The sequence below is a fragment of the Chelmon rostratus genome, chromosome 23 (genome assembly GCF_017976325.1).
Source record: "Chelmon rostratus isolate fCheRos1 chromosome 23, fCheRos1.pri, whole genome shotgun sequence".
In the NCBI taxonomy this organism is placed as follows: Eukaryota; Metazoa; Chordata; class Actinopteri; order Chaetodontiformes; family Chaetodontidae; genus Chelmon; species Chelmon rostratus.
The window spans coordinates 7,217,300-7,230,851 of NC_055680.1; the positions used below are offsets into that span (position 1 = coordinate 7,217,300).

Below are 13,552 nucleotides of genomic sequence, written 5' to 3' on the forward strand. Positions count from 1 at the left end.
AATCATGTTAATGCAAATCACTTTAATGCAAATGCTTTGATGATGATTAAATGTTTTTTCTTTAACTCATAATTAGAGTTGTTTGTCTTTTTCACGGGGGGGAGGGGCAGTGTACTTGATAGAAACAGGCCTGTAAATATCCTTAATTTTTTCTTCTACATTTGGTGTAAAGTGGAAATTAAGTCGTCTGACAGGCACAATCCTTCACCCACAGATCTGAGCTTTAAAGATAAGGTGTTTGCAGTGCGTGTGTGGGAGAGCATGGTCGATGTATATACCTTTGTTGCTCTGCTTACTGTCAGTGCAGTGTGTGGTGTGTCTACTTTATATCTATATCTGACTAGCACACCCCCTCTCCCTTATCGACAAGCCAACAGTGTGAGAGACGCGGCCACTGTCAAGCTAACAGGATACAACAGAGGGCATAGCAGGACCCGCAGGCACATTAAGCAAACATTGGCTTGCGCAGTGAAGCCCGCCGAGTCTTAATTGAATTGATAGAGAGTGTGGTGAGAGGATAGGGGAGGTCGGGGGAGAGGAATTGATGAGGAAAACAGAGACGGGGGGAGGAAATAAGGGAGAGGAGACCCGAGAAGGAAAATCGGGAGAGACACAAAAAGAGAATTAAGAAAAAAGAGAAAGAGAGGCGGTAAAGTAATGGGGTATCCATGGGAGCATATCTACGACAAGAGAGGGCAAAATAAGAAAGATGGCGGGGGAATCAATGTGTGTAAGGCAGCAACGGAATGAGAAAGAGAAATGTGAAAGAGAAAAGCGACAGGGCGGCTTGATAAAGAGAATACCAACAAGAACAAAATAATTACAGAGCGAGTGTGAACGCGGTGAAAGAGGGATGAATCTATTACTGAGCTGTGGTGGTAAATAATGAAGCAAGAGAAACAAAGGAATTAATGGAAGATAATGAAAAACAAAAAGGCAGGATGGAGGTGGATTTAGGCTGAGAATGAAATTGTTGAGGGCAGCACTGGCAAAGAGCTGCCTCTCCATGACTACGATTAATGTGCCCTTCAGGAAACCCAAACTTACTTCACTGGGGTTTCTACCCAGATTAACATAGTCAGGCAATACAAAGCAGAAAGCTCTGCATCAGTGTTGAATAAAACGACCCTGAAGAAATGAAAGTTTAAGTTAAAGGACCAGTATGTAGGCTTTAATGACATCTAGTGGTGAGGCTGCAGATTGCAACCAACTGATTACGCCTTTGAACGTGACAGGCGCTCTCTGGAGCCAGCCTTTTGTTTGTCTGCTCTGGGCGACCGTAGAAACATGGTAGAAACATGGTGCAACCTGCTTCCTCTGTAGATAGAAAGAGCTCAAAACAAAACACAACAGTTCTTACTGTAAACATGAATATTATGTTCTATTTCTGCCAATAGATCCCCCTACATTTTGCACACTGGACCTTTAAAAGTACCTTGTAAGTAAAAAAAAAAGTTACCCAGAGAGGCTGAGAAAGCTGTGAAGCTGAAAGTGAATCCAGGCAGCACGGACCAGTGGAAGTACCGAACTTAATGTGGTATTGTTTGGTTCAGCCAAGCAGAGAAAGAGGGGCAGCTTGGCAGAAACAGTGTGAGACATGCTAATGGAGGAATATCACCGCTAAGATCTGCAAATCTGACTCGCGTCATCTTATGCAAGCAGCAAATGTGCAGCATGGGTACTCCCTGAACATGAGCAGAGGCAGCTGTGATGCTTCATCTTCACATCTCACCTTAATGAGGTCTCCTAGTAGTTTGTTGGCTTCAGCATAGGCCTTCTTCACCTCCTTGAACTTATTACCCAGTCCCATACTGTGAGCCTGCAATGAAACACAGTCAAACAAATAACAGCATGAATGAGAAGAATAAAAATAATCTTTTTATTACTCATTTTGAGGAAAAAGTCAAGGCATTTTGGGCAATTCTGTGTCAACCTCTGATTTAAGGCTATAATTTGTGTAGTGACACCCACAGCTTTTAAATTTATGGGGAAGATGCTCATCAAGCAAAGGTCAGGCAGGGCAGTATGATATCCCACTGTAAGCTGTAATTCAGCACAAAGTTCATTTGTTTAACACTCGCTAATATAAACAGGTCACAGCTGAGCTCTGAGATGTGCAGCCACATATTATTACCAGTGGCTGCCCAACGCTGTGGATTGACTCAAATATTCTGTGACACTTTTCAGAGTGTGACTGCACGGAGAGAGTAGACGCTACAGACTCATGGTTGTACTAAATGTACCATATCAGCATTAAAAAGCAGCAATTTAAGTAAAACAGTGCCTTTGATGACTTCTTCAGTTACATTTCTTGCATCTGGTGTAGCTTTGAACACACACACACACACACACACACGTAAAACAAAAAGTGTATTTCTAAAATAAGAGTCTTTTACATGCTGTCAGAAGTACGTCAGAAGTCTGTCTTTTGATTTTAAAACTTAAATATACACATCTGAAAAATTGGAATCTAACAAATTTTTGTGTCAGAAGTCCATAAATGAAACTGCCAATTAAAGTCAAACAAGTGCGACAACAATTTATAGGTGCATTGATGCGAAGAGACACGCAACAATATAAATGCAGTGTTACACTGAGCTAATCCTGTGTCTCCATCCTTTCAGATGCACCGACCACCTCTAATAACAGCTTTACCAACCAGTCACTTCCACAAAACCACCAGAATAGCTCACTGTACCTGGAAGTGAAGGTTGGTGTACTGTCCTCCGGGTATCTCGTTCTCATAGACGTCAGCGTTGCCAGATTTCATGGTGGCCGTGCAGTCGAATGGCGCATAGAGGCCTCTGGCTACTTCCCAGTATTCACTGTAGTCGAAGACCTTCTCCAGAGCAATGCCTGCAAAAGAGCAGAGCAGAAACATGTCAGATCAGTAGTCTTAACACAACAATGTACCAAAAGCGTTTTCAGAATATGAATGTAAAGCATGGCATATGGGGAGATAAAAAAAGCTTTATGATTAGGTTGACTTTTTAACGAGCTTATTGTAATTATACACAGTAATGACCGAGATTAATGTGTGTATAAAAATGACTAATTGTCAATTCAGTGTAGAGCATCAATCTGTATCTTTCTGATCATTTCTTTATTCAAAAGAGGGAGGCGATGTGACGTTCGCTATAAAAATGGTGGAGTTGCTGTGGAAGTTTATGTGGAAAGCCGCGAGTTACCTGAAGTACGATAAAAATCTAAACATGGTGTGAAAGTTGTCACAGTTTTGACAGTGTGCTGAGTGTTTACAGTAGTTTCCTATCCATCAGGTCCGTATGGACGCGCCTCCAACCGCTGCACAGTATGCTGGTTTTTAAGCTTCACTGTACCAGGGTCCTCTTTCTCCAATCAGTCAGCAGGAGAAGCCAACATGTCGGCAGAGACATTTCTACTGTATATATAAATCTGCCAGGAGCTCACTTTTTGACAACTCTTAAAAATTGCATTAAGTCAAGAACATTTTGGGACTTGAAACCAGTTACAGGCCAGAAAAGCTTGATCGAGCCTAAACTGCAGTGTAGGTTAAGTGTTTTATTAGCCTGCGAGTGCGCTTGAAAATCCACTCTGCATTTACATCTTGCCGTTGTCGCATTAGAGCCGCTCGTTAAAGCCCTGTGATATTTTGTGATCCTTAAAAAAACACATCTGTTGCTCATGTTCTTGACATCATGCTGCAGCCAGTTAAGGTGTGCTAAAGCTGATTTGCTTTGAAAAGAAAAATCTGCTTTAATGCCATGATAGAAATGGCAGCACATGGAGCTTTTGGCTAATGATGACAAGAATCGGCTATTTTAAAGAGACAAACTTAGCTTGTTACATCCACAACCGCTGAGCGACGGGCTTGAATTTTTATGACTCAAAACGAGCACCTATTCCAAAAAGTGTTTGCGTGCTTCCACTGTGATCTTGGCGAGGAAATAGAGCTACTGTGAAATTAATGTGAAATTAATGTGCATGTGGTTGCTCCTCAAATTCAGGTACCTGCCAAGCCAGTCAGTAATTAGGTCCATTTCCTCCTCTGTTTGAGAACACCATTTTGATGGCTTTAATTTATGCTTCCATTGTGAAATTACAGCCTCAATTTACAGTGATGGCATGTTCATCGTGACAGCAGCCTCTGTCGATTCAGATGTCAGCTCCCAAACAGGTCAAATTCCCAACAACACCTCACCTCACCCTTCAATTCACGTACTCATGGCAAAACAGATATTTGCAAGTTCCTACCAAATCAGCAGCAGCACCAGTAACTGAGTTCTTGCAGCTGACAACACAAACAGCTCTGCTACATACTGAACTGTGGATACATCGCACTCTGCTCTGCTATACTGGGTGTAAAAACCCCCAACCCTGTGCCTTTGTGATGGATTCTTACTGTCTGATTGACAGCAACATGCACCAAAACCATTTAACACGACTGTAGCTGTGCTGCAAACATCACACGTTTTGGCCTGATGAGGAAAACGCACTGTAAAATAAATTGTCACTGAGTTTTAGGTTATGATTTAGCTTTAATTGCAAACACATTTGCAGATACATTCTTTCAGTCAATTGCAAAATTGATGAAATTGTAAATCTCTGTGAATTTTCAAACTGGTATAAAAAGGATGTACCATCAGCCATTATCATTTATGCTAAGCTAACTAGCCACTGTCTCCAGCTTCCCAGGTGCCACCCTCGACTTAACTGAAGTGAGAACTGTGCTTCTAAGTACATTGTGCTGATAATATGCTGGTAACATTCTGCTGTATTGCTACTATTTACTAAGGAAAAGGATCTGAGCACCTCTTCTGCCGCTGATCTTATCAACCAATTTTCTGGATTTTTGAGTTGGATTTGGAACCCAGACCTCTTGGTGGGGAGCCAGCTGAGCTACAGCATCTGCCAGACACAAACGTCTTTTAACAAGCCCAAAGTTTCCAGAGGAGAAGTCTAATTAGCCAAAAACCACACCTGTGTGAGCTGGAAAATCTTATGAAAGTAGAAAGTTAAATCAGCTAACTTCAGAAAAAGGCTCTGGTGAGGAGGGACACTAACCAGATTGTGTTTTATCTGCAGAATTTGCTGCTATTGTGATGACTGTACGTGGCCTCATGGATTGAAAGGTTTATTCTGTGCATCCTATAAATATGGAGAACAGCTTCAAATGTGGATGCTGATGTTTGCTAAATCACGCTGGAGGTAAATACAGCAGTTTTTTTCTGGACCGCTGATTACACTCCCAAAATCAATCACTGCACCGCTGCATCATTCCACAGACATACAGGCACACAAAGCACATGTACGTACATACATCAGTCATTTAGATGGCTGCTTGGCAGTGACAAAGTGCCATGAAGATGCAACTCATTAGCAGCAGACAAACAGAGACACACACTCACACACACATATTTGATGGCTGCCACACCGATTCAGATACACACAGTTGTGGAAAGACAGCCACACATACATACACAAACACACACACACACACAGTTTGTGGCTGATGAGACGATGGGAGTGAACCCATCGCAGAGATGAAGACAGATGAGACACGAGAAGATTCGGGGAGAGAAGAAGAAGGCGGGTGGATAAAGAAAAGGAGCCGAACAAGAAGCTAAATGTGTGAGCTCACCTGCCTCTATGTCGGGGCCAGCAGTTGCCGCCATACAGTACATCTACGCTTTGTGTGGTGTGTGTACATTTTTCTGTGTGTTTGATGACTGCTACGTCGGCTACAACGCCATTACCATGGCCCTTTAATTAATTAAATCCCTCCGCGATGCACGAGAAAGGGCTGCGTCAAATTAACACGAGGCCTCTTTAGTTTGTGTCGTCGTTCATTTGCATCAGTGTTTGTGAATATGTCGGACTTTTAAAATGCGTGGATGTGAGCGTGCACGCTGTGGCTGACTGAGTAACCACACCGACAGCTTGAAGACAAACTAATCGAGCAGAGGACGGCTGCTTTCGACCATTGCAACAGGACAAAGATACTATGGGAGATAGTGAGGGAGGAGCAGAGAGAGAGGGAGTCTGAGGGAGTGAAGTAGGCATGTAGAGTGCTGTTAATTGCTTTGTCACTAAGTGAGAGGGAGGGAAGAGGAGGAGGATGAAGAGGCAATGTGAAAGAAGCGGGGGTGATAGGAAGAAGCACGAGAGCCGAGGGAGGGAGGGAGGGAGATAGAGGAGGCAGAGAGCACTGCACAGCACTGATTACTGCTTTGTAACAGAGATGGGAGAAAGAGGGGAGGGAGTGAGGGGAAGCGGTAAACAGACTGAGGTCAGGAAGGTATGGAAGTATCCAAGGCAGTGCTGCACTTGATTGCAAACGTGGTGAGAGAGAGGCAAACGGAGACGGAAGAGGGGAGAGGCAGAGATGAAGAAGAACAGACGAGCACAAGGTGACAGGTATAAAAGAAGTTGGAAGTGAGAAGGAGTTTGTCTGCATAATGCATGCAGCAGGGTCAACTCGGGATAGAGTATGCACACACGTGTGTGAGTGTGTGAGAGTGTGTGTTTGTGAGCGTGTGGGAGACATCCTGCATCCCAATCACAGTCTCAAGTGAAGCAAATTGAAATTCCATGAATAAACTGACACACTTGAAAACCTCTCGCTCTTGAGTAACGACCTTGTCTTTCTCTCCTCTCTTGTTTTTTTTTCTGGGTACTGTATGCTCACTAATTGATACTCTGTCACTAAACTGGACTGTGTCTAAATGATGGGAGATTTCCTCTGCAAACATGGCACATTATCAAACTTTGATGCTATAATTTGCTACATTGCCCAGAGCGATATTAGCCGGGTCCAGAGGGCGGAGGTCGACCTGCTGCATTCAGCTGGGGGCTCCATGTGTGGACAGAGAGAGCGGCAGTGAAGTGCTTTCAAAGCATAAGTCACACATCACACTCAAGACACAGCATGGCTTAATGGCTCTGTTGCTGTGTTGCGCTATGGACTATTACAGAATTTGCTTCCTCCTCTGCGACAGATTTCTCCCTCCATGACTGTTAAATGTTGCAGCAGAAACAATGAGCCTAGAAAAGAAACCCATTAGCTTTGAAGGATGCCCTGAGGGACGAACGGCTCCAAGACCGGATGTTTACTGCCAACCTCTGCTTTGCAACACAGCTACACCTGCACTGCAAATATTAATGTGACAACGTGTCTGTTTGGCCCCTCATTCATGGAAATTAGGTGGCGCAAAACACAACTGAACTGACCCAGAAATGCAAGAAGTATTGGCTTATTTAAAAAAGCAGCTCAACACCGGCTGAAAATCCTGCTTTTGAGGACGAGCGGTTTAACTTCTCGACTCGCTGCAGTGATGTAGAAGTGTACTCTAAAACACTTCCAACCTGACCTCTGACCAGAGGGAGTGCAATGAAGCTGGTGGTCAGTCACTTTTCAAACAGTTTAAATGTTCTAAAGTGGGATTTTAATCCAAGATACACAACTGATTTTAAACATGCTCTATATGATATATGCAAAACAGTGCTTGCACGTAGCCTCCATGATTTCCAAACCAAAGCTTTACAATGGAACACAACCAGTAATTGAGTCATTAATGAGGGGATTCCTCTAAAGACCATATAATTATCAAAATCTGAGCTGAGGAGGCAGGAAACCGTCTGTACCCACGTGATCGCAGCAGAGTACAAGGAGGACAAATTGTCCATTAAAAACAAACAGCTGAGAGTGTAAATAGTGTCCAGCTCCACAGCAGCAGCCAGTTCATTAGCTGTGTTGTGTGAATATAATATAAATAAAATTAGACGAGCTTTTGCTGGTTCTGAGTAATGAAAATGAGCTATCACATCTAGTTAGTAGAGCCCAGTCGGTTTTCCCAATTGTATTTCTCTACATAACTAAGCAGCAAACTTCTCATCAGTTTTAATTCCTTTAGCCTGCTTCATGTTCCTTTGTTTAACAGCAGCTTTTCAACCGGCTGCTTTAATATATTCTACACTCTGCGCCCGTCGCTGTGGGAGGCAGAAGTCACTCTTATCAGAGGCGGGATGGGCTCCAGCCTTTTCAGAGCGCCATGAAAATTACACTGAACACACTGGACAACAGCAAACCCAAAGGGGAACGACTGCATTATAAATCTATCCCTCCACTTATTGGTTGACCCGTGACAAGATGGAATAAAGCAGTGGTGGTCCAGAGCGTAGAGGAGCGGCTCTGCTTTTGGTTTGCACACAGGCCACACATGCATGCACTGCTGTTAACTTCAGTTCTAATAAATGCTGATTGTTTTCACTAGAAATCTTTTGTGGACTCCCTCCTTCTCACTTCCCTTGTGTCAGTCTGTGACACCAGCTTCCTTTCGTAGTTGGCTGTGTGTGCTATCGCTGAGCAGAATGTGTCGGCCTCTCTGACTTAGGGCCGTAATTAGTGGTTCACTCTGTCATTTATTGATTTGTAGATTGATTTTTCATGCTTCAGCATTGGAAAGCTGGGTCACCAGCATCCGTAGTTACTGATGCCTACGTCGTTACCACAGCAACCCATGCAGATAGGTTGGCCATGTCTGGATACACAAATCCAATCTGATCACTTGCAAATAACAGTGCAGACAGTCCGTCTTATAGATCGGGTTTGCCTGCCGTCTGAACAGAGCATAGAGACCTTTTAGTACTTCTGAAAGTATGTTGTCTGGTGCCGCTGTTGATGCTGACAAGCTGTTGTGCTTGTCACTTACCGGTGTCAAGCTTGGTCCCCTTGGAGCAGGCCACGATGGCTCCCATGCTGGGCTGAGAGGTCATCCCGGCCATAGAGTCGACCTAGAGAGCGACAATCAGTATGAATACCGTGACGAAAAAACCTTAATCTCTGTAAAATGTATTATGTGGATGCAGATCTTGCTGGATCAATTTTACATACATGGAGCCAAAGGTGTGCTGTAATAATAATGTTTGTTTTTTTTTTAATTCAACCTTTATTTCACCAGGAGTGAAGTCTCATTGAGATTAACAGTGAACAAATTATAGAATCAGAGAGCATCAAAAAACATTCATCAACAGTCAGAACATCTGCAGCCAGATGTCTTTTCTTCCAAGTCATTTAGAATCACTTTGAATGCATCCAGTGAGACGAGCTCCCTAAGATCCAGGTAATCTTGCAACACCGTGCTTCAATGCCCGTTTTACCAGTTCAGTCAGACTTTAGGTACAGTCAGAATAGTAACTAATAGTTAGTGAAAAAAAACCTTGTTGAAGGTTGTAGATTTGTCGGTAAGACAGACACAGACCAATAAAAGCCTCATAAATAAGAATATGCCAATTGTAAGTCTACAGGTGGAGGAGGCAGACCATCCAACCCATACCAAGAGCAGTTTCTCAGTGCTCCATGGTGCACAGGGTCCAGTGTATGTAGCGTTGTGAAGATTTAACATCACGTTTAAGTTTAATAAAATGATTAATGAGAAAAACAGCAGTTTCCCAACAAAAAAGGAAACAGAGTTTTACCTCCAAAAGCCTTTAGGTCTTGGCTGTCCTCTCTTGTCTCTTCAGCTTGTGTGTTACTGTGCATAAATGATTTATTACTTGGCAGAGCGAAGAAACTCAGTTTAACCAAGTAAACCAAGGGAAAGGATACAAACAAATGTTTTTAGTGGGTGTGTCTGATCCATGGTGGACAGTCGGTTGTTTCTTTCATTAAGCGTTTCAAGGAACTGAACAGCAGAACGGGCAAAAACTGCAAATACCGGCCAACTGTTTTAATGAAGCTGCCCATGCTGGCAGCATGCGTCAGTGAACACAATAAGGGAAATGCTCCTGGCTTCAACAATTGTTTCGGCTTTGTTTCAGTGGCATTTCACCATACTGCAGCAACTGGTAGAAAATGAATGTTTGTTCATGTTCGGATAACTCGTGGGTGGGCCGAATCATTATTTCAGTTGAATATGTACAGTAGTTGGTACTGGTTACATGTCTAAAAAAGAAAATGCACTTTTAACAGGACTTCCAAAGCAACCTTTTCTGTAGGCAACGTCAGGGATGTGTAGAACAAACATGAATACTCACGGCCACATCCACCACGTCCGCTCCGGCCTCGGCGCAGGCCAGCATGGCGGCTACGCCGGCTCCGGCCGTGTCGTGCGTGTGCACATGGATGGGTATGTCCGGAAAACGGTCTCTCAGAGCGCTGATTAGAAGCTTACTGGCCTCTGGCTTCAGCAGGCCGGCCATATCCTGGTACACAGAGAGATGGAGGAGAAGAAGTGCCCAACTCATTAAGTACATATTAGCTACTGATTCCATTAAGCGTAATATCGCAACATACTACACGCTACCAAGTACTTTCTATTTTACCTTATTTAATGTTTCTAAAACACCTTAATCCTGTTTTAAGTGGCTTTCTGTAACACATTTACATTTTGGATATGGAGTCCTGGACAAGATAAGATTGATTTCAACCACCTGTTTTAGCTCTCATTAGTGAGAGTGTGCACACAGCACTCGCCCGAGGCTGCTCACGAAAGCTGGAACGAACCACAAAGTGCTGATAATTTGGTGGAATCGGACGAGTACAAACAGCCAAGAAAGAAGCAGAAAGAACATGTTGACGAAAACACTAAAATCCTTTAAGTGATCAGGAGCTGGATGGGACTATTGACTACTGAAGCTCTCCAAGTGATCAGTGTGTCTCTGCTGATAAAGAGCATTAATCTGAAGCTAAAACCGCCACCTTCAGGTTTAATTCAAGCCATTTAGAAGAACTCGGAGACTTAACTTGGAGAAATGTGTGTAGCTAATTCAAGATGAGTGTATAAAATGTACCGGAAAATAATCACTTAGAGCAACAAATTAATGACAAAAGTTGAGGTTTTGCACAGACACTCATGACGATGATCGTAATCGTAATTGATATTAACCGAAATTCACAAACAGAGCTTAGTTGCGCTCCCTTTGGTGATCATTGCACTCCATGAAGTTATAATGCATGCTCATTTCCTCTTTTGATAGTTAACCTCATTAGCCGCGCAAGCCTTTTATGAGATTGCCACCGCTGCGCGTGATGGTTCACACCGCGGTAGAGCGGGAGTTTATCATTTCACGTTTGAAAATATTCTGTCATGCTCGAATAAAGAAATTAATTCAATGTGAGCATTATCAGTCTATTCATTTAGATAAGAGGCTCAAGTATACATGTTGTTTCAATGGGAGCGAGTGGGAAAAATCCAACAACAGTGAGAGTTTAGTAATTAAAATGCTTATCAAAATGCATGTGTGTTTTGCTTGTGAAAGGGTTTTGCTTCATGATGATACATTGGAAAAAAGATTTTATTTATCTGCTTCTGTGTTCAGGTGAACATCAGAACGTGCAGTAGTGTGAGCTGTTGCAGCAGAGGTCGTCATATTTAAAGCAGTGTAATAGAACTGAGACAAACTCACACACTGCAGATTGCTTACATGAATAAATTATAGTAATTGTGTTTCACTTGCCAAAAGTGTTTCAACCAAATACAAGAAAGTCTGCATCCAAATGCTGCTTTAAGTGCTCACAGCCATGTTAGTGCAGGCCCTGATTATGAAGACATACATGCAAGCGTGTGCATTCATGTGTAATAGAGTGTAAACACAAGCTTGAGCACAAAAGTACTTTTAAAGATTCTTTCCAGCTGGTTTTATGTTATTCTGGTGGCAGATGGGCAGGGACTTCCACACAGAAGCAAACAAGAGGAGCCAGAATCTTTAGATTATCACAGAGTCGGCTTCTTGTAGGACTCCAAGTAGCGGTAAACAACTCTCAAAGAAAACACTTTAAGCGCTGGCTTCTATTTTTATACCCTCACCTTGATGCATAGGATGTGGGTCCCAGCTTTGACAAGCTCGTCTGCCAGTTTCAGATAGTAGTCAAGGGAGTATTTCTGCCTCATCGGGTCAGAGACGTCGCCCGTGTAGGAGATGGCAGCCTCCACTACGCCGCCTGCTGCTCCGGCAGCCTCCATTCCTAGCAGCATGTTTGGCAAGTAGTTGAGGGAGTCGAACACGCGGAAGATGTCCATGCCATTCTCCTTGGCCACCTCGCAGAACCTGGGGGAGGGGCGGAGGGGGAGGAAGACAATGTTAGCCAACAGCTCATGCGGCCGGGTGCATAGTTTTTCAAAAATCCACACTCAAAGCAGAGACAGAAATAGGTTAGACTGTCAAGACTTCCTGCATGCTGCAATGTGATCACACCATCACTCTCTCACATATAATGAGTTTGTCTTCATGCACAGTGTTTCCCAGATAATAGCGCACATCCGGGCTGGGATAAGCTGTTTATATCCACCTCCATATCGCCACTCATAAATATCACTGTACCTGCCTAAATACAATATTCTCACTATTTCCATGAAAAGTGAACTTACACAGCCTGCGGGAGCCCACAATAACTGAGAGAAATGTATACTCGCCTCATTATCCAAGCTGCTAGTGGTAAATCCCTCCTATTATTGCCTTGGCCCCGGTATCTTAATCAGGTTTTTCATAACTGGGGTGAGTGCTTACTGTAGCTGTGTTACTGAATGCAATATTTACACACACTGAGAGCTTCTGTTTTGGCAAATAAACAGACTCACTTAATGTTGTGCCATGAGAGGATTACCAGTCCAACGTCTGCGTGTCCAGTATTTATTTAGCTCTACAATGCATACAAGTGCCGTCTAGTGGACGTTGTTTGGCACCGAATCAAAAACACTGTACTGTCCCACATGTCTGACTCAGAGCTGATGTAATCATTATTCATGCGAATCAGAAATTGGTGTTTTTTTCTGTCAAACACTCCTGTAGAAAGAGACAAGTAGAGTTATATTTGACCTCTTCAGTCCAGCAGCTGTTTGAGATCCCTCTTGCTGCAGAGTGTACTGTACTGTGACCCTGTGACACGCGCAAGTAAGTAAGTCAAGTAAATGAAATGAAATGAAATCACCCGTTGATTTGATTTAGCTAATGAAGACGTTTAGGCAGAAAGGCTGAAAGCGTCGAGGGGTGAGACAGTGACTGAGTGAATGGACGAGGGAGGGAGAGCCGGGCGAACAGATCAAAGCCATTAATCACAATCGTGTGCAAATTTTCAGTGGCACTCCCCCCCCATGGAAAACTGAGAGTGAGAGGGGTGGAGAGGAGCGGTCGGAGAGAAAGAGGGAGTTAAAAGTAGTGTAGAGAGATGAATGGAGTCAGATGAGTGGGGGATAAGTAATGACTGTACGATAGGAGAGAGAGGGGAGGAGAGGGGGAGTAAAAACAGGGAGGATGGGGGAGGTCTGCATGTGTGTGATTCAATGGGAAGCAGGGAGGAGGGGACAGCTGCATTAGTCATAAGCCACTACTAATTTATGTGAGGTGAGAGGAATTACAGTGTGTGTGTGTGCAACCGCATGCAGGTGTGTGCGCTTGTGTACGCGTGAGTCATCTCACATCATCGAGGCAGTTTGTGAATTCATTTGGAAAAGTGTTTGAGGCATGTGTATGCATGTGTGTAGGCACAGGAGTATTTATGGCCCTAAATGCATTACCGGGTGCATCTGTATCAATGAGGCGTGTGTGTGTGCGTGTGAAATGTGTGTAACTCACT

The 13,552-nt window shown here is 43.5% G+C and overlaps 1 protein-coding gene across 1 annotated transcript in view; it reads right to left on the minus strand.

The window, feature by feature from the left end:
* Positions 1-13,552, minus strand: part of LOC121626256 (pyruvate carboxylase, mitochondrial-like) — a 268,452-nt gene that overhangs the window by 26,980 nt on the left and 227,920 nt on the right. Inside the window, exons 17-21 of the mRNA XM_041964640.1 lie at positions 11,787-12,027; positions 10,015-10,182; positions 8,691-8,772; positions 2,699-2,856; positions 1,733-1,819 (exon numbers count right to left, since the gene is read on the minus strand). Of these exons, the coding sequence (XP_041820574.1) occupies positions 1,733-1,819; positions 2,699-2,856; positions 8,691-8,772; positions 10,015-10,182; positions 11,787-12,027 (736 nt within the window). The remainder of the gene's footprint in view (positions 1-1,732; positions 1,820-2,698; positions 2,857-8,690; positions 8,773-10,014; positions 10,183-11,786; positions 12,028-13,552) is intronic.